General features: G+C 40.3%; 1 protein-coding gene across 2 annotated transcripts in view; it reads left to right on the top strand.

Moving 5' to 3' along the window:
* The window catches only part of LOC143724250 (NACHT, LRR and PYD domains-containing protein 3-like), a 391,005-nt gene extending 371,881 nt beyond the window's left edge, over window positions 1-19,124 (top strand). For both annotated transcript variants that reach the window (XM_077217230.1, XM_077217231.1), the window contains 5 exons: window positions 2,368-2,541; window positions 7,010-7,183; window positions 9,924-10,097; window positions 10,393-10,554; window positions 18,904-19,124. In XM_077217230.1, the coding sequence (XP_077073345.1) occupies window positions 2,368-2,541; window positions 7,010-7,183; window positions 9,924-10,097; window positions 10,393-10,554; window positions 18,904-18,919 (700 nt within the window). In that variant the 3' untranslated portion in view covers window positions 18,920-19,124. The remainder of the gene's footprint in view (window positions 1-2,367; window positions 2,542-7,009; window positions 7,184-9,923; window positions 10,098-10,392; window positions 10,555-18,903) is intronic.
* The last annotated feature ends 1,751 nt before the right edge of the window (window positions 19,125-20,875 follow it).

The raw sequence follows: 20,875 nt of genomic DNA, 5'->3' as shown, positions 1-20,875 counted from the left end.
GAGGATCAGTCATACTGTATCCCCAAAAGAACAATTTTCGATAACCTATTTTTGTTAAGAGACATTATTACAGTTGCCAAAAAACATCAAATTGATATTGGACTCTAATATCTGGATCAAGAAAAGGCTTTTGACAGAGTGGACCATTTATACTTACTAAAGACCTTGAAAGCCTTTGGCTTCGGTCCACAATTTGTCTCCTGTGTTAAGTTGTTATATAATGAAACATCTAGTATGCTGAGAATTAATGGTTGCCTGACTAGACCTTTTGCAGTAACCAGAGGTATATGGCAAGATGCCCTCTTTCCGGACTTTTGTAGTCGATATCTATTGAACCTTTTTTATCATCTTTAAGGAAGCGATTGCATGGACTTGTTCCAAATTCCACCTGTAAAACTCACAGCATATGCAGATGATATAACTGTATGTATTAGAAACACTGACGATATATCTGCTTTGCTTTCTAGCTTGGAAATCTTTCAAAAAGCAACATCTGCTAAAATTAATCGGGATAAGTGTACATCCCTGCTATTAGGTGAGTGGCAAAATATAGACCCTCCTCGGCTTCCACAACAATGTAAATGGATTAAGGATGGTTTTAAAGTTGTTGAGGTATATTTGGGAACTGACCCTTACATGGAAAAGAATTGGGAAGGTCTGGCTGATAAAGTTACTGGGAGACTACAAAAGTGGAGGTGGATCCTTCCAAAGTTATCTTATAGAGGGAGATGTTTAATTGTTAATAACTTGGCAGCCTCAATGTTGTGGCACAGGTTTACAGTGCTGGATCCTCCTGAAGAGTTACTTGTTACAATTCAGAAACATTTTGTCAAATTTTTTTTGGGATGGTTTTCACTGGCTCCCTCCTGGAGTTTTATATCTCCCAGTGATTGAAGGAGAACAAGGACTCATAAATTAACAAGCAAGAACTTCAAACATTACAGAAATTGCTATACTGCTCAGATAAGATACCATGGGTTGCATACAGCTTATTAATTCTACAAAATATGGAGGAATCGGAATTGATAAGCAGTTGTTCTTAATTGAAAATTCTTTTGTCTCGAGAGTAAGTCGTTCTCTTTGTAAATTTTATGAGTCTGTTTTCAAAGCTTGGCAATTGTTAAAGAAGGTTGGAAAGGAGAGTGAACATTATGGTGTTTTGGAACCATTATTCTTTAATCCTCTTTTTAAAACAAACTCTGGAATTGCTACTGTAATGGATTTGATTGATTCTACAAAAGGTCAATGGTATGCGACTAGATCAACAGCTGACCAAGTTGGACTTAGATCAGAAAGAAATGTTTAAGGGTTAATTGAGGATCTTAAAAAATATTTTCCTCGATCTTTCTTGACCTTTGTAAACAAATTTTTTGAAAATGGTGCAAAGTCTTTGACTTTTCCAGATCTTAAAGTAGAAATACATTTTGAATTGGATGAAGATTTAAATAACACTTTGCTATTAAAGGGATTTAAGGATGTATCGTTTCAAAATGTGCAAAAAAAGATGTTGTATGGAATGTGTGTGAAATCTTTGTTTTATGCTCAATTGAAAAGACGTACTGATACTAAATGGAGAGAATATTTATAGATAACTCCATCATGGAGGTCTTTGTATAAACCCCCTATTCCTAAGAGATCTCCAATGGAGAATACTCCATTGTGCTCTGGCAACAAATAGTTTTGTGTCATAATTTAATGCAATGGTTTTATCTGCATGTCCGTTTTGTAATGTTCTTTTGATACTACTTTTCATTTTTTTTTCTGATTGTTTTAGATTAACTCCCTTGTTTGAGCTGTTGGATAAAACATTCACTGAACTTGGGTTTATGTTTACAAAAGATCTGTTTATTGTAGGTTTGTAGTACAAGAAGGAATGGAAAGCACAGTGCACCCTTGGTAACTTTCTATTAGGGCAGGCAAAGTTGGCAATTCTAAAATCTCACACATGTAAAAATGAGGGGGAAAATATTGATTTAGTTGTATTGTTTACATCATTAGTAAAGTACCGGGTTGCTGTAGAATATGCCTATTGTAAATTGACAAATAATTTGGTTCTTTTTGATGAAAGGTGGAGTGTGAAAAATGCTCTTGTGGAGAGAGATGTGTTTGGAGAGTTATGGTTTAAATGGTAAAATAGTGATTTATTTATTTATTTATTATTTATTTATTTGTTTCTCTCTGTGTGGTGCAAAGATTCGTTTTAAGCAAGTTGTTTGATTGAAAGTTTTAAAAGTCAAAGTCTCCCTCCCTCTCTCTTTTTCTCTCTCTCACTTTCTCTTTCTCTCTCCCTCTCCCTCTCCCCCTCTCTCTCTCTCTCTCCCTCTCTCTCTCTCTCTCTCTCTCTCTCCCTCTCTATCTCCGCTGTAGGTTAAGCTGGTGTGATATGAAAGATAAAGGTTGTTCTGCCCTGACTTCAGCTCTGAAATCAAACCCATCACACCTGAGAGAGCTGGACCTGAGCGGGAATAAACTAGGAGACTCTGCAGTGAAAAACCTCAGTGATCTACTGATGAACCCACAATTCAAGCTGGAGAAACTACAGTTAGTATCATTATACTGTACAGCAGTGACAGTGTGATTAAAGTTTAGTTTAAAGGTGCATTGTGTAATATTTCTGAGGATCTATTGACAGAAATGCAATATAAAATCCATAACTATGTTTTAAGTGGTGTATAAAGGCCTTGCATAATGAACCGTTATGTTTTTATTACCTTAGAATGAGACATTTATATCTCCATAACCGCGGGCTCCTCCTTCTATGGAGGTCGACATATTGTGTCGTCATGTTTCTAGCGTAGCCGACAGCGAACACACAGCGCTACAGAGCGCGTTTAGTCACTGCCTTGAATAATACGTTTTCAGGGGTGTACAAAGACCTTGCATAATGAACCTTTATATTTGTATTACCTTAGCATGAGCAGTTTCTGACTACACACACCGCGGTCCCCTTACATTGAAATGCGCCGACATGTTTCTACAGTTGCCCTAAACGGACATATTTTTCACATGTACTGGGTGCATTTAATATCTCATACACACAAATATTGTCAATTTGTATAGATAATTTATGTATGTATTTGATTGCTTGTGGCTCTTAAACTGTTGGCTGGTGTTTCTCCATCTGAAGAAAGATTCAGAAATACTATGAGTGTCATGAACACACACAGGACGAGGTAAAATCCAAGTGCAGTAATTTATTAAGAGGGCAATCCAAAATCGTTGTAATCCATGCAGAGGTCAAATATCCAGAGAAGCAATCCAAAACAAGAACGGGTCTCAACAGACAAGAAGTGTGGTAACACAAAACAACGACTCCGTACACATACTAACACAGACAGGGAATATATACACATATCTAACAAGACTAACACAGAATAGCTGGGAACAATGATTAGGGGGAACAGCTGAGTGCAATGAACTGATGAGTGACAGTGACAGTTCCGGCTCTGGAACAGCAGACACGGGCATGTCCAGGATCCGAGCCAGACGCTCCAGATAGTCCAGATCCAAGAAGGCAGACGGCACTGGCTCTGCCTCCGGCTCTGGAACGGGTACTGGCTCTGCCTCCGGCTCTGGAACAGGCATTGGCTCTGCCTCCGGCTGTGGAACCGGCAAAGGGACGTGAACAGTCTCTGACTGGGCAGACGGGACGTGAACAATCTCTGACTGGGCAGACGGGACGTGAACAATCTCTGACTGGGCAGACGGGACGTGAACAATCTCTGACTGGGCAGACGGAACGTGAACAGTCTCTGACTGGGCAGACGGAACGTGAACAGTCAGGGGCGTCACTAGGATTTTCATTTTAGGGGGGCTAAGCCCCCAATGAGGGTATGTTTTTTTTTTTTTATTATAAAAAAAGGTAACACTTTAGTTTAGGATCTAATGCTTTAGGTAGGGTTTTATAATCACTGTGGTCCCAAATGTGAGGTAGGGCAGATAGGGGGGTTCTGTGTTTCCCCGAGAAAATTTTGATTTCTCTGATCTACATATTTTAGGATTTTTTGAAGACCAAAAAAATTGGATAACAGACAGCTGATTATTTTTCTCTCCTCATCAGCATCACACTCTTTTTCTCTTTGTTTTTCTCTTGCCCTGTCTCTTCCCCTCCTAAAGCTGAGCTTTGACTGATATAGGCTTTTCATTTTTGTCTGTCAGTGAAGAAAGTACACATAGGGTCAACTGATAGGTTGATTTTGCCTATGAATCATTTTCTCATTTATTTACTGAAGGCTATTAAAGCTAGGTAATTAAGTTTATTAAATGCATTCACAATATGTAGGCTACACATTCATTATTGATCGTATGCCTAATACAGGGCTGTAGATGGGCCTTTATAATCAAAGAGGTCCTAAATTTGAGGTTGGTAGGTAATTTTTTTTTAATTTCTCTGATATGTGCCTTTCAAGACGTTTTTAAGACCAAAAAAAAGGATAAGAAATAGCTTTAAAACCATGTCAGTGGGCAGTAGATTATTTGTCAATACCTGCTCTCTCCTCATCTCCATCACTCTCTTTTTTTCTCAGTCTCTTCATCCCTTTCTCTTTCCCTCCTAAAGCTGAGCTTTTTTAATTTACTAAAGGCTACAATTTGTATTATATTCTCAATATGTACACATTCATTATTAATCTTGTGCCTAACATGATGAAAACGGCTTTGTTAATGTTTCTTGTCCCCTCAGTAAATTATTACATTACATAAGTCACGTACTTTTTGAACTGAAAATAGGCCTAACTTATGTAACGTTATATAGGCCTATTTTACGTTCAATATGGCGAAATTAGACAAAACTATATTAGTTTGCCTGATTATTTTTTGTCATTCGTTTAACATTTATGACCTAAAAAAATGTCACATATGAAATGTTAAGTTTAACTACTAACATCTTATCTCGCACTTGACCGTACGCGTCGAGTCACACTGTTAAAATTCGCGCTCAGCAGCGTCTCTGAACATAAAGCCCGCCTACTTTGATTTGATTGGTCATCTCAAATATTCTGACATTGACGAGCAGTGACAGACCAATGAGGCTCAGATGAACACACACACACACACACCCTGTCCTCTGTTTCTGATGTGTTCTCTGCTCGGCGCCACTGCGGATTGAAGATGAAGAACGCGCTGATTCTGATTATAACAAGACTGAAGCGAACACGAATTTGTGTAGCAGCCTGCATTAATCACAAATTTTTAGGGGGGCTAGGCAGAAGTTTAGGGGCCCTAAAAAGGGCCTAGCAACGCCCCTGTGAACAGTCTCTGACTGGGCGGACGGAACGTGAACAGTCTCTGACTGGGCAGACAGGAAGTGAACAATCTCTGACTGGGCAGACAGAGGTCTCCTTCTCCTCCTCCTCCGTCCCTTCAGACGGATTTCTGCCGCCTTTGAACTGGACGAAACCATCGACGAAGTCCCAGCGCTCGATGAGACAAGTGGTGAAGCCTCAACTGCCCTGATCTCCTCATGCCTTTGTGCGCATCTAGAAAAATATTCTAGTTACGAGATGCCATTCTCTCTCTCTGCGGGAGCAAGCTCGCTACGTGGAATCCACATGGTGACGAGATCTTCCAAAAAAAAAAAAAAAAACTGAAAATTACCGCTGGATTTCTGAGGACGGAATCGTTCTGTCACGAACACACACAGGACGAGGGAAAATCCAAGTGCAGTAATTCATAGTGATGGGTCCTCCCGTATCGAGGCTTCGAAGCGTGTCGAGTAATCCGGGATGATTTCTATGAAGCTCGTATCGAGGCTTGTGTCGGTGACGTATGTGGTGACGTTTGAAGCCTCGCGAGCCACCTGTACCACGTGACTGCTTCAGGAACTGGTTTCGTGGTTTGGCGGTCTATTTGAAATATAAGGGCCAGCAAAATGCAATGGATTCCCCCTCACATTTTGTGGACTCGGGACTTTGCGAATTTGTTAGCGATCTATTCAAGCTTCTTTTTTTTTTGCGATGGAACCATGCGATGTCATTATAATCACACTGCACGTTTTACATTTATTGTCCACTTGATGGCACAATAGAGCAAATGAAGCACCATGAAGCTTCGGCACATGAGTGAACCAATTGGATGGAACGCTTCAATGCTTTATGAAGCTTCATCTCACCATCACTAATAATTTATTAAGAGGGCAATCCAAAATCGTTGTAATCCATGCAGAGGTCAAATATCCAGAGAAGCAATCCAAAACAAGAAACGGTTCTAAACAGACAAGAAGTGTGGTAACACAAAACAACGACTCCGTACACATACTAACACAGACAGGGAATATATACACATATCTAACAAGACTAACACAGAACAGCTGGGAACAATGATTAGGGGGAACAGCTGGGTGCAATGAACTGATGAGTGACAGTGGACCTCTAGTGATAAACAAGGGAACATAACCAGACACTGTGACTATTAGTTAACGGTTCGTTATGTGTATCAGTAGAAAGAGTATTAAACTGTGAAGCATTCGAAACTTTGTGGCTGTAAAATTATTTTATATATTGAAATCTGACAAATCTTTGCTTTGAAACAATACAGAAGTGATAACAGACTAAAAACAGCGTAACAAATGACAGTAAATTATTCTGATAGAGTTACAGTTATACTGGACTAATGGCACTTTTCACTAAATCTTAATTTATTAAACAAAATGTGTACTTAGAGGTTGTAAACTACACTTTAAAATTCCTTGAAATAAATTGTCATTCGTGCACAATATTTTTTTTACGTTTAAAATGTGAAATCAGACCATTTAAATGTTAACTTTTTTATTGTTTCTATATTGATCCTATATATTAATCTACAGTGATAAGTTCACTTATTTGTGGAGTGAGGACGGATCCAGACTTGGATTGTAACTAGTTTCCTCAAATGCTCCTGTCTTGGATTATTCATATCATTAAGTTTCCATGATTTTGCTGATGTATTAGTGACTGTATGGCATTTATTAATGATGCTTTTAACACACATGAACTGAACATGGATTTGAGTCATTTTCTCTTTCTGTCTTCAGTCTGAGTTATTGCAGTATTAAAGAGAAACAGAGTCTCATCCTGACTTCAGCTCTGAAATCAAACCCATCACACCTGAGAGAGCTGAACCTGAGCAGGAATAATCTAGGAGACTCTGGAGTGAAAAACCTCAGCGATCTATTGATGAACCCACAATTCAAGCTGGAGAAACTACAGTTAGTATCATTATACTGTACAGCAGTTACAGTGTGATTAAAGTTTACTGTTTATTTTATTTTAAGGCAACTGGACTCAAGTCTCGTCATTTATAGCACTGTACTTTCTGCTGTTTCTCCATCTGAAGAAAGATTGAGAAATACTATTAGTTAACTGTTCGTTATGTGTATCAGTAGAAAGAGTATTAAACTGTGAAGCATTTGAAACTTTGTGGCCATAAAATTGTTTTATATACTAAAATCTGACAAATCTTTGCTTTGAAACAATACAGAAGTGATAACAGACTAAAAACATAGTAACAAATGACAGTAAATTATTCTGACAGAGTTACAGTTATACTGGACTAATGGCACTTTTCACTAAATCTTAAAGGAGTACTCCGGGCGATTTTTAAGTTAATCTTGATCGTTATACCTTTGTGAGTACTCTCTATAGAAAAAAAAAATGAACCGGATTGGTGATTGCAACACGGAGATGTTCCCGCAAATGCTCAGAGCTCCCACTCAGCTAAAACGGCAGTAATGGGGGCATAGACATAAAGTGTGTCGTTTCGCCTCTTAACAGACAGAAAATGCAATTACAATGTCTGTCCAACATGAACAGGGCCCTTACATGTGACCAAGATGCGTTAAGCAACTTAGCCATTGTTTAAATTCACCTAAATAGTGTTTTAGACGGCTAGCTGTAGTCTCGCGCTGAAGTCCCGTGGGAACTCAGTTGAAGCCGGAAAAATGTAAATAGCAGTGTGCAGGTGGGAATATATTATATATATAAATATAATTTAAGACATAGAAGCTAGTGAAATAATTAAAGTTTTGCAAATAAGACTACAAAAACATATTACTGCACATCTCTCCTCAAGCCGTGTGTGCCCAAATGGAAGGATAAATAAAGTTTCCATTACCTCCACAGTGGTTGCACACGTCTTCGTCCACGGAATTGCTTTTTTCTTCAACCGGCCCCTCTGTGTTGTGTCTGTGTAGTCATCCTTGTCAAAGTGTTCTCTGCAAATGCAGTAATCTTTAGCGCGTAGTACTTGTAGGGGAGTTTGCACATCAATCTGAAGTCTACAAATAGCCACAACTGCAGAATCTCGAGGTCATGGAAAGGAAGACGATGAAAATTTAAGTTCTTGTATTTTTGCATTGTTGCCACAATTCGGAACGGCACAAACGCGAACCATTTCGTGAGCAACTCCGATCATCACTCTTCACATACTACGCTCCTCCCACGTGCACACTGTTTACCTTTTAACCGCTACAACTGAGTTCCCATGGGACTTCAGCGCGAGACTACAGCTAGCCGTCTAAAAGACTATTTAGGTGAATTTAAACAATGGCTAAGTTGCTAAACAACTCTTGTTCACATGTAAGGGCCCTGTTCATGTTGGAAAGACATTTTAATTGCATTTTGTGTCTGTTAAGAGGCACAAAAACACTCTTTTTGTTTATGCCCCATAACTGCCGTTTTAGCTGACTGGGAGTTCTGGGCTTTTGCGGCAACAGCTCCGTGTTGCAATCACCAATCCGGTTCGTTTTTTTTTCTATAGACAGTAGGCCTACTCACAAAGGTATAACGATCAAGATTAACTTAAAAATTGCCAGGAGTTCTCCTTTAATTTATTAAGCAGAATGTGTGTGTAAGCAATAAGGTACTGGAGGCTGTGCTGTATGGTGAATAAGTCACGGCTGAAGGGCGTTGTTAGGCTCGACGTGAAGCGAGTCAGCCGTGACTTATTCACCATACAGCACTAGCCTCCAGTACCTTATTGCTTTTATAAAACAGTTACCACACAATACAGATATTAAAGCCGAAAAATATCTATCTATGCAACTTGCATGAAGTAAAATAACTAAAAGCCTTCCTTTCGCTGGAAAAAATAGTCCCTGACCGTAAACAGTAACAGAAGTTACATACATATTTTCTCCATTAGATGAAGACAAAGACTGTCTTTATGAGTGAGTCAGTCAGTAGGGAAGACTTTTATATTGAAAGGACTCAAACTTGTAAACACGGAAAAGCAAGACACAACTGATAAATGACTAGGACACGGAAACCCCTTGACTGTTAAAAGGACAAGATATCGCAGCGGACATTCAAGCAGATTTTTTATTATGAATATAGGTCTGACCTGAAGGAAAATGCTATATCTACTTTAAATGCAGGAACACTCGCTTACTCGATATCTCACAATACTCTACTCTATAAGCTTCAATGAACAATATCAGTGAGATCAAACATGTGTTTACGTTGCTAAGAGTGGTTGCTAGGGGTGTTGTGTAGTGATACATAGAGCCGTTGGGTGAAGCGGTCATAGCGTGTTTATCGTGAATAAAACAGTTCCAATCCTTGATTCTGATTGGTCAATATCTAACCGTTTTTATAATTAGATGTAAACCACACTTTAAAATGACTAGAAATAAATCGTCATTCATGTACAAGATTATCTGATGATGAAAATGTGAAATCAGTCCATTTAAATGTCGACTTTTCTGTGGTTTCTATATTGATCCTATATATTAATCTACAGTGATAAGTTCACTTATTTGTGGAGTGAGGACGGATCCAGACCTGGATTGTAACTAGTTTCCTCAAATGCTCCTGTCTTGGATTATTCATATCAATAAGTTTCCATGATTTTGCTGGTGTATTAGTGACTGTATGGCATTTATTAATGAGGCTTTTAACTCACACATGAACGGAACATGGATTTGAGTTATTTTCTCTTTCTGTCTTCAGTCTGTATGATTGCAGTATTACAGAGAAACAGAGTCTCATCCTGACTTCAGTTCTGAAATCAAACCCATCACACCTGAGAGAGCTGGACCTGAGCGGGAATAAACTAGGAGACTCTGGAGTGAAAAACCTCAGTGATCTACTGATGAACCCACAATTCAAGCTGGAGAAACTACAGTTAGTATCATTATACTGTACAGCAGTGATAGTGTGATTAAAGTTTACTGTTTAGTTTAAATTTACACTGATTATACCGTAGGATTGCATCTTCTGGGTTCTCATTTATAAAACTGTGTGTAGGATCCTTACTAAAAGTGTATTTGCGCCGAAAGCCATAAATGGCAGTTTAAACCAATACACTTTATACTCAATATCTCATGAAGAGTCTGTGTTCACATTATATTTGTGTAAAATTCTTCACCTTAATGATTTGTTTGTAAGATAATCTCTCTTCCTCTGTTTGTCTTTCTAGTCTGTTTGACTGCGGCATTACAGATGTTTCTTCTTTAACTCAGTCTTTGACAAACTCAAAAGCACTGCAGTTTTTAAAAGAGCTTGATCTGAGACACAATAAGATAGGAGACTCAAAGCAGCGGCTCAGAGACGTGATACGAGACTCAAACTGTGACCTGAGGTGAGGAAACATCACTTTATGATATTAAAGAGATCTTCATTTACCTCTGATATCTGAACAAACCTTTCAAACATTCGTGAAAGGAAATTTTCCTTAAGCTATATTGCAACACTTTTGGTTTGTGCGAGAACAAAATGTAAAGTTGATTAAAATGTTTAACACAAAGGAGGAAAGAGGACAAAAGCACACTGTCACAGCTTTATACATCAACACCTGCTTTATTAACTGTGTCAGTGATAGTGAATCATTTCAGTGTGAAAACAGACTTGGTCAGATTGTAGGAAAACGCTGCACTCCTGCTAAAATCAGTGCAGTTCCAGCTTCAGCTCACAGCGTCCAGCTCACATGAGAAATGTCTCTGTCTCTAGTGTGTTTTTACTGTGACAAGCAACACGTCACACTACTCTACACTTACTTTACTCTCAGTTATTTACTAAGAGCCTACAAACATGTTTAAACTGGAGGACAAACGGCTTTAACTTGTGGAAATTTAACCGAAGGGTTTTAACTGAAAATAACATTTGTATTTTCTCCCTGTGGTTTCTTCCACACGCCGTACACTCATCAGCTTGTGTTTCTCCTTTACAGTGACTCAATAGGAGTCTCAGGTCCTTCTGCACTCACACCAACACAAACACACAAACATATCAACCTCATTCATGTTTTACATCTATTATACTTAACTCATGATTTACATTATACGGGAGTAGATGTTAAAACTTCATGCTGATTTGTACTCGGCTTTCGCCAAGATAAGCACCAACTAAGACATAGCTTTACAGTAACCTATGCTTCTCCATCCATTTACGCTTCTTTCCATATGGTGATGTAAATCTTCTGTCTAGTGTAAACACGCGTCAGCACACACAACGGCTGCAACCACAGTGCGGTACCCCCATGACAACCGTCTGGATTGAGCTGAGTCTCTAGGGTCTTCAAGTGGGCACATTCCGTCCTCAGTGTTTCGTCGACTAGCCCACGACACCTCAAGAGGGCTCGACAGTGACTCTGGCGTCCCAGAGTCACCCCCCTCCGTCCCCCACTCAACTCAGCCCAGCTTACTGACCTCTACATCCCTCCTGCTGCTGAGACCTAACCACAATCTCTCCACAACCCAACCATACGCGCCAACCCGTTTGACTAAGGCTGTCGAGCCCCACTGGTGCGTTAATATGCAGTTTCAGTGGCAATGGTTCCATATGGCATACCACCTACCGCAAAACACAATATCTGCCCAACCACCCGTCATTCACGCAATATACACAGGAACGTAATGACTGTAAATACTATACAACCTATACAAATAAACCAACAGACTCTTCAAGTTTTCAAGAATTCTACGAAACCGTAGCATGGCGGCCTGTACACAGCCAGCTAGAATCTTTCCGTCTCAACCACAGCCAGTTGCTGCTCCTTTCTGCTGCTTCAGATAAGTTCTTTACTGTGCGACGCAACTCTTGGCCACTGAATCCGACGTCTCTGAGGAACCGGGTTGTAGAGTGTGCCACAAAACCTCGACAACCCACTTCCACTGGATAAACCTGGACTCTCCATCCTCGCTGTTCTGCTTCAGTGGCCAGATGAGCATACCGCAGTTTCTTCCTCTCATATGCCTCATCTACCACATCCTCCCATGGCACTGTTAACTCTATCAGTTGAACAATGCGTGCTGATCCAGACCACAAAACAATATCTGGTCGTCGGTTAGTGGTGACAATCTCAGGTGGAAAAATAAGCCGTTGATCAAGATCAGCCAGCATCTTCCAGTCCCTAGCAGCTTCCAGTTGTCCTGGGCGAGAATTGGTGCTAGCACCTTTTCTTGGTGGTTGCTCGCCTGGGCAGAGGAATATTGTCTTCTGCGTGTTATGTTTTGCTAGAACAGGCGGCAACTTATTGGTCATATTACGCTTGCCTTCCAATGCTAAAGCCAAACATCGCAAAACTTGGTCATAGCGCCAAGTAAACCGACCTTGGCTAAGAGCCACCTTACATCCTGTAAAAATGTGCCTTAATGTGGCAGGTGATGAACACAAAGGACAAGAGGGATCCTCTCCTACCCAGAGGTTTAGGTTCTGCGGTGATGGGAGAACATCATATGTTGACCTAATAAGGAAACTGATCCTACTCTCTTCCATTGACCAAAGGTCTTGCCAGCCCATTTAGCGACCACTTTCTACCAGTTTTTACCACAGGGGCTGCCTCCCTTACACATTTGTCGCGTGACTCTGCTAAAGTCATTTCCAGTCTGACCTTGGCACACTTAAGCCGCGTTTCCACCGCAGGAACTTTCCCCAGGAACTAGGAACTTTGGGGTGGTACTCGGTGTGTTTACACCGCAGGAACCAGGGTCTAAATGAAGTTCCGGGTAAAAATTCCCCCCCCCAGAAAGTCCCTGCTGGCGAGGTAGTACTTTTTCAGAGTTCAGGAACTTTCGGGGTGGGACTTGTGCGCTGAACATGCTGATTGGTTGAGCTCACGTCACATTTGATTGGTTGACTCCACACAGCATTTTATTTTAGCCGCCATTTTTAAAAACCTCGCTTCCTGGCTTCGTGCAGTAAAGAGTTGTCGGGAAATTAATATGGAGTTTACCAAAAAATACGACCGCTGGACCGACGACGAGGTCCAGGCTTTAATAAGCGTATTTGCGGAAGAAGAAATCCAGCGGGAACTGGAAACGGCAATCCGCAATGAAAAGGTATACCTGAAAATATCGAGTCGGTTATACGAGCTGGGCATTGTTCACACTGGAAAACAGTGCAGAGAGAAGTTAAAAAAATTAAAACAAGACTACAAAAAAGTCAAGGATCACAACAATAGAAGCGGATCCGATCGGCGTACTAACAAGTGGTTTGACCGCCTGGACGCGTTGTTGGGACACAGGCCGGCATTCCCTGGAGCAGCGGTGACAAAAGACTCGGCAATTGCATTTTTGGAATCCATTCATGATTCTGAGGACCAGTCGGTTGAAGGTAAATTATCACACCTCTACATGAAATTGTCTTAAACTCTTTGCAGTGATAAAACAAACTAACTTTTTTCAACGTGTTTTTACAGATGAAATGAATGGCCCCAATGATGTGCAGGCAACAGAGACCAGCGTGTTTTCCCCTGCAATCACCAGTAGCCCTCGTCCCATGTCTTCCGCCGAAACACACACACGACGAGGTAGTAAACAACGTTGTCTATTGATAAAAATATACTTCAAAACTAGGGGTGTAATAATATATCGTGCAACAATATATTGCAATACAAAAATGCAACAATACATATCGTGGACAGTTCACCCAAAATAAAATGACTGTGTGAGAAAAAATTTCAAGTTTTCAGAGTTTTTTAGTGTCAGTCCTACATTAAAATTATGTTGATATTAATGTATAATATAATGCAATGGGGGAATATTTGTGGGTCCTAATAATGCCAAACATCTATGTTACCAATGTTAAACATATTCGTCTAAAATAATTCAGTACTTTCAGCTTCAGAATTATGTTTATTCTGGTGCCACCATCAACTCAAGGAGAGTTACAAGCACCAAGTCCAAGCATGGAGCATGATGGCAAAGTTTTGAATTTAATATTTTGTAATGAAAACACTTAAAATACGTATTTTATGGTTTTCAGGGTGGGCTTATGTATTTATTGTCATGTGTTTCTCCACTTAGGGAAGAGGAAAAGGGATTGTGACTTCCTTGATGCGCTGAGGGAAATGGAAGATTCTAACCAGACCGCCCTGCAGCTTGGACAAGAACACCGTGACAAATATATGCAGCTGTTACTTGAGAGCCAGGCTGAGGAAAGAGAGATGAGGAGGCAGGAGTTGGCGTTCCTGCAGTCGGAAGCTTAAGAAAGCAGACGGCAGCAGAGGGACTTTCAGGCCGGGTTTCTGTCTGTACTTGGACAGTTTGCCCAGTCATTCAAAAAGTAGCCACTTGAACTCTGAGATTGCACTTTAAATTGAACATTTGCATTTTTTATTTTCTTTGCACAATTCTAATTTTTATATATTGTTTGCATTCCTGCAGAGGGCCAGGTTTCTGTCTGTTCTTGGACAGTTTGCTCAGTTGTTCAAAAATACATTTGTATTTGTTTTTCTTTACACAATATATTACTGTTCTCGTAATTTATTTCTTTTCACATGATTGTATTTTAAAATGTATATATTTAGTAAGCAGTACTTGCCTTGTGTTAAATAAAGTTTGTAAAATGTCACTTTGAGATCAAGTGCCTTTTCATCTCAATGGTAATTTTAGCTCTTACATAAGGTTTTGAAGTGCTGGTTAGATGTAAAACATTTCCGGTGAAAGTGCACAGGTTAAAATAAGCAAAGTGTAGGTAATTTAAGTCACTCATGAAATTAAATTTTATATTTGACAGCCAAATATACAGGTGAAACTCAAATCTAGAAGTATTGTGCAAAGTTGTTTCAGTAATTCAACTTAAAGGTGAAACTTGTATATGGACTCATTACATGCAAGGTGTATTACATTTTCAAGCCTGTTATAATTATGACTATATGGCTTACAGCTTATGAAAACTTCACATTTATTCTAATTTTGAATCTGATTTTCATAGCTGAAATATCTCACTTTGCATTTAAGTTGAATTACTGAAATAAAGTGTTGCATGTTATTCTAATTTTCAAGTTTCACCTGTAAACAGAAGGTGATAGAATAAATTAAAACCAAAGCATGATTTAGAAGTAATCATTTTTATTTACAAAAAAAAAAAGTGTTACACAGCAAAAACAATGTACAACAGGTGTATACAGCCTAGAAAAGTGCATTACAGCACCTGAAGGTTATTTTTCCCTTACCAAAAAAAAAAAAAAAAACACTTTATGGTGTGTAGCCAGTGATAGTGCAGTTTCCTACACTGTAGTCAAAAACTTCATTAGGCCTGTACGTGCATCAAGACCCTCGGCCTCTACAGTGGATGACAGTTCCCCGTCAGTCTGGTTGAATGTACCCGTAGTCCATTCTTCTCTGAACTCATCACCATTCATTTCACAGAGGTTATGCAGAACACAACATGCGATCACCAGGGATTTGACCTTGTATGTATTGCAGTCATTTCGTTTTAGCAAACACCTCCATCTGCCCTTTAGTCTGCCAGAAGCATTCTCAACCACCACCCTGGCTCTGCTTGTTTTATGGTTGTACACAAGTTGTTGGGGTGTCAGTCATCCGTTGTCGGTGAAAGGTTTCGTCAGCCAGCTCTTCAAAGGATAGGCTGCATCACCAAGGACATAGTACCCCACATCATGTCCACAAATGTTCTTGGTTACATCAGGTAGTAACAAACCCAGATCCACTAGGTCCCACAATCCTGACAAACGTAGCACTCTGGCATCATGCAGGCTCCCTGGCGCTCCTAAAAAAACATTCCAAAAGAGGCCTCTTCCGTCCACAACAGCTTGTAGGATGATCGAATGCCAGCCCTTTCGGTTGAAGTACTCTGTGTGGTACTCCTCTGGTCCAAGAATGGAGATGTGTGATCCATCAATTGCACCTATACACTGTGGCAAACCCCATCTGCACTCAAAATACGTCGCCATTTCTTTCAACTTTTCACTGTTTGGTAACTGGATAACTTCTTGCATGAGTACCTTCTCAACAGATGAGCAGAAATCGTGAACTCAGTGACACACAGTAGCAACTCCAACTCCAAATAAATGAGAGATGCTTCTATACTCAGAGTTGGTCGCAAGTTTCCACAGTGCAATGGCGATTCTTTTTTGAATGGGTACACAATGTCGGTAGTTTGTGTCATGTCTCTCAGGTTGGGGTTGCAATCGACAACAGAGGTACAGAAAAGTATCCTTAGACATCCGGAAATTCTTTATCCACTGTGCTTCGGTGAAAGTTGGAACCACGCTGTCCCACCATTCTGTTGTTCTAGTGTGCATCCAAACCGATCGCGAAACACGACGCATTCGATAGTACTCCCATATCTAAAACACACAAAAGTTGCAAAAAATAAGTTGATGTAATCGATAATAACATTATTCACAACTCTTGTTAATTTTGGTGGATTAATTTCTTACCAATCTTGTTCTTTCTGCCCGATGGCGCGCGTTCGTCCCATCCATCTCACGGTCAATGTCCACTATAGCTGATAACAAACGTTGTCTACTTTTATATCTAGCATTACGAGCTTTCTGAATACGCTTTAGTATTAATGCTCGTCTCTTTTCTGCCGTTTTGTTAATTACCTCGTTAGTAAACCAATAGATCGCACACAAAAGCAGCACAGCTTGAATATCCTCCATACTCAAAACAAACGCGTCGCGCAGACTGGGAGGGAGAAGCAGTCGCACGCAGTTCAACGTCACCAGACCAATTTACATAATCATCCTGGTACTTTAGACGCGGTGTAAACGCAGTAGGCAACCGGTCTGGGGCAAAAAAAGTTCCTATGAAAAAAGTTCCTGGGACAAATAGTTCCTGGTAATTGCGGTGGAAACGCGGCTTTAAACTCCTCGGTTAAAGCAGAGACTAGCAGCTGCAATACTCCTTTACTATAAAGTCCCACCCTGCTGAGGCAGCGTGGAACTCCCAACCATTTCCTGATGTATGAACTTATTAACGCTTCCAGCTTATCCACTGTTGTCAAAGAAACCTTGTACACAGTCAGTGGCCACAGCAACCTTGGCAGTAGACCAAACTGAAAGCACCAGAGTTTTAGTTTGCCTGGTAGAGCACAGCTGTTTATGCTCTTCAACCCTTCCACTGCTTGTCGTCTAACTTCTCCCACTCGAAATGTGTCCTTTAGATCCCCATCGTACCATCTCCCAAGACTCTTCACTGGCTTCTCAGAAACTGTTGGTATTGCCTCACCATTAATGAAGAATGTTTTATCTACTACCTTTCCTTTAACTATCGAGATGCTCCTTGATTTAGAGGGCTTAAATTGCATTCGTGCTGCATTTTTTCTTTAACCGTTTGCCAGGCAAGACTAACAGATTCGTGATTTTATTTATTATTATTATTAATAATAATAATAATAATTTAATTGAATGACGAATTCGAAAATGATCACTGGTAAAGGTAGTAATATAAAATAATAATAAAAAATAAATATAAAAAACGCTGGCTGGCAGCAGGCCAAATTAGTTGCCAGGCCACCGGGAATTCTCCTCCTACTACCCATCTTGATGCCCTAATGATTACTTCCATTGCCATGGTAATACAATATTACCATGGTTACAATAATGCTGAAGAAAATCTTACCTTCGACGTTTAATAGTGAAATAGGACGAAACTGACTGATGCTTGTAGCATCTTTTTCTTTAGGTATAAAGACTCCACCTGCTCGGCGCCATGCTCTAGGTACAACCTGCTTTTCCCATGCCACTTTTATCAATTTCCACAGAATTTGTAGAACTCCTGAAGCACTCTTGTACACTCTGTACGGAACTCCATTAGGCCCTGGAGATGATGAAGCCCTTGCCTTTCTCACAACCTGCTCTATCTCTTTCCACTTAGGTGCACAGACCTCCATTTGGTATTCTGGTGGATTGACAGGTGGGATGTCTGACGGAATTGACATAGGCTCATGCCTTTTTGCATCTGTATGCGTTTCCTCCAAATATCTCTCTAGCTCAACCCTAGATGCTTTTAAAGTGCCATTCTTCTCACTGGTGAATAACTTCTTTACGAATTTGAATGGGTCTTTATAGAAATCGCACGCTCCTTCTTTTTGTAGCGTTTCCGTAGGCGCTCAGCTCTGCGTAATGTTGCAAGCTTATCTTTTATGGCCCTTTGTAAGTGATTGAGTCCCTCCTTCTGACTTTGTTCTGCTTTTTTCCATTGCTTCCTCAGCTGTCTCCTTTCTCTAACTAACCCTTCAATTTTCTGCTGCCGTCTAGATACAGCAGGAGTAGTTTGTACTTTTTCCTTCCTTTTTTCCACACCAAACCTCTCAATTCCATTTGCGTAAATGATGTCCCCCAAATTTATCCAGCTTCTTTTCAACTGTACCAGTTAATCTTTCCAATGCAAAGCATAGATCTGTATTAACCGTGTCCCATGCAGTTTTCTCACAAGCCCTTGGCCATCTAACTCCAGGCCTATGCCCGTTGAGGTTCTTTTCTCTCTTATGCTGGTTAGTCTGACTGGGTTCACAAGTATCAATGTGTTCATCACTAACTTTGCAAACCCTCATGTCCTCTATGACAGGAGTACTGATATCCTGCGAACTGTGGTTTGCTTCCTGTCGCTGGATTTCATTGGATTTCTAACAAATATTGTTTGAGAAATATCTCTGCAAGATAATGGAAAGTCATTAAGTAATGTTCTCTTTGTTCCACTGAACACTGATTGTTCTCTCTTCTGGTTTCTCCTTATAGAATAGATGAAGATTGATCACCAAACGTCCCTAATAAATCATTACATCAGTTTAAATCTGTGAGAAGGAGATGAGAGGATCAGTAACCATCAGGAGATCCACAGAAGAGCCTCATTACTGTCTATGAGGAGAAATAAATGTGTGGTTAGTGTGTAAATGTGTTTCATACAGGTGGAAGAGACTCAATTAAATAATGCATCAATTAAAGGGTGGTAAAACGCATTTTTTCAAAGGCTTGATTCTGTTTGTGGGGTGCACTGTAACATGTGTTCATGCTTTGTTTTTTAAAAATTGCATTATTTAACTTATATTTTACCTTTATTCTACACTGCTCTTCCCCTCCTTGTAAAAATGGTCTGATGGTTTCCAGGTTCTATGAAGCCAGTCCCTCAAAACTACGCAATGGGCTAAGATTGGTATGCTGGCCCAGTGTGTTATGATTCGCTAACCGCCTAGTGCTCGTTTCCCGGAAATGTCACGTCTCTTGCCTTTACCGGCAGTTTGTGCTTTGGTGTTGTAGCAATAATCAGATGATCAGCGCAATCATGTGGTTTTAATCAACTAGATTCTAATTAAGTAAACACTCCTCCATTCTTCAGATTGTGACAAAAACAGATGTCATGGGACTTTTTAAGTTACCGATTCACACACGAAGCAAATCGTGCTTGGACTTAATTAAATTACCGATGCCAGAAGTGCCCCCGTGGCGTTTTTCTCTGATAAGTAATCACAGGATCCCCTGTCTTACCACATGTGACTCAACAGGGGCGCCTCTCTGGCCGAAGATCCCGTGGTGTCCCCTCTGCACGACACCTCACAAACACAGACAACCTCGTGTAATTGAACCACACTGGTCATTGTAATCCAGACTTAAAACTCATCAAATTCGAAGGACGCACACACATACACGGAACTGAAGACGATCAGGAGTCCAACGCGTGACTGACCACGCGACGAACTCTAAATACACACACACACACACACACACACACACACACACACACACACACACACACACACACACACACACACAAAGAGACAATCATTCTGAACCACGTGTAGTTAAACGTAACGTTTCAAATGTACAAATGTTTTCTGGTTGTATTCAGGATTCCCTTGTGACCTAATTGATATAACTGTAAGCTTTTATGATATGTGAGCAGTCTGACATTCGTTTAATCACGAAAAATCATGTATCTGCATTTTACTAGCCCTAGGAATGCCGCGAGTGGTATGATTGGAATCAGAGAAATCAAATAAGATCGAATCACTAACCCAAAATGCAGTATGAGGCATATTTTATTAAATCCTAATTTAGAAGGGGATTATTACTAAAATTGTAATCTCCTATGCACATGACCCAGAAGGCGTGTACTTCGCGAACCACAAGGTTTGCCGACACGCCTCCTCCCAAACGATTGGATCAGACGCGTACGAAAGGCGTGTCTCGAGCGCCTTCAAAACCAGGAGCGCCATGTCTCCTTTGTGCTAGCAGTCCTATGCCAGAGAGAGGTTCCCTTCTTCAACAAGAACTCCAACCGGAGCTCTTCGTTTGCTTTCTAAATTTCGTTTTAATCTAAGTTTTCTTTCCGTTATCTACCTCAGTTGATAGTTTTCCTTCGTTCAGTGCACTCACAAACGAAACGAATTTAAGATTAAGCATCTGTCGTACGAGCTGAAGAGATCGCAACATCTACCTCCGTCCGAACGAAACTTCGGACATTCAGCCTACGTTTCCTTTCAAACCAGCTGCACAAAAGGGGCCATATCAATGCAAGTATAATCTAAAATAGAATGCTGTTTTTAAGGTTGTCTAGAACTTCCTAAAAAGCCTTTGTGTCTCATTTTGAAGTAACTGTTTGAACTGTTCTGTCCTGAGAAGATTTCTCTCTCTCTCTCTCTCTCTCTCTCTCTCTCTCTCTCTCTCTCTCTCTCTCTCTCTCTCTCTCTCTCTCTCTCTCTCTCTCTCTCTC

This window comes from Siphateles boraxobius, unplaced genomic scaffold (assembly GCF_051911475.1).
Source record: "Siphateles boraxobius isolate OS27281-9 unplaced genomic scaffold, OSU_SipBor_1 70, whole genome shotgun sequence".
Taxonomy (NCBI): domain Eukaryota; kingdom Metazoa; phylum Chordata; class Actinopteri; order Cypriniformes; family Leuciscidae; genus Siphateles; species Siphateles boraxobius.
The sequence above is the reverse complement of the archived record's forward strand: the minus strand, read 5'-3'. Positions and strand labels throughout refer to the sequence as shown.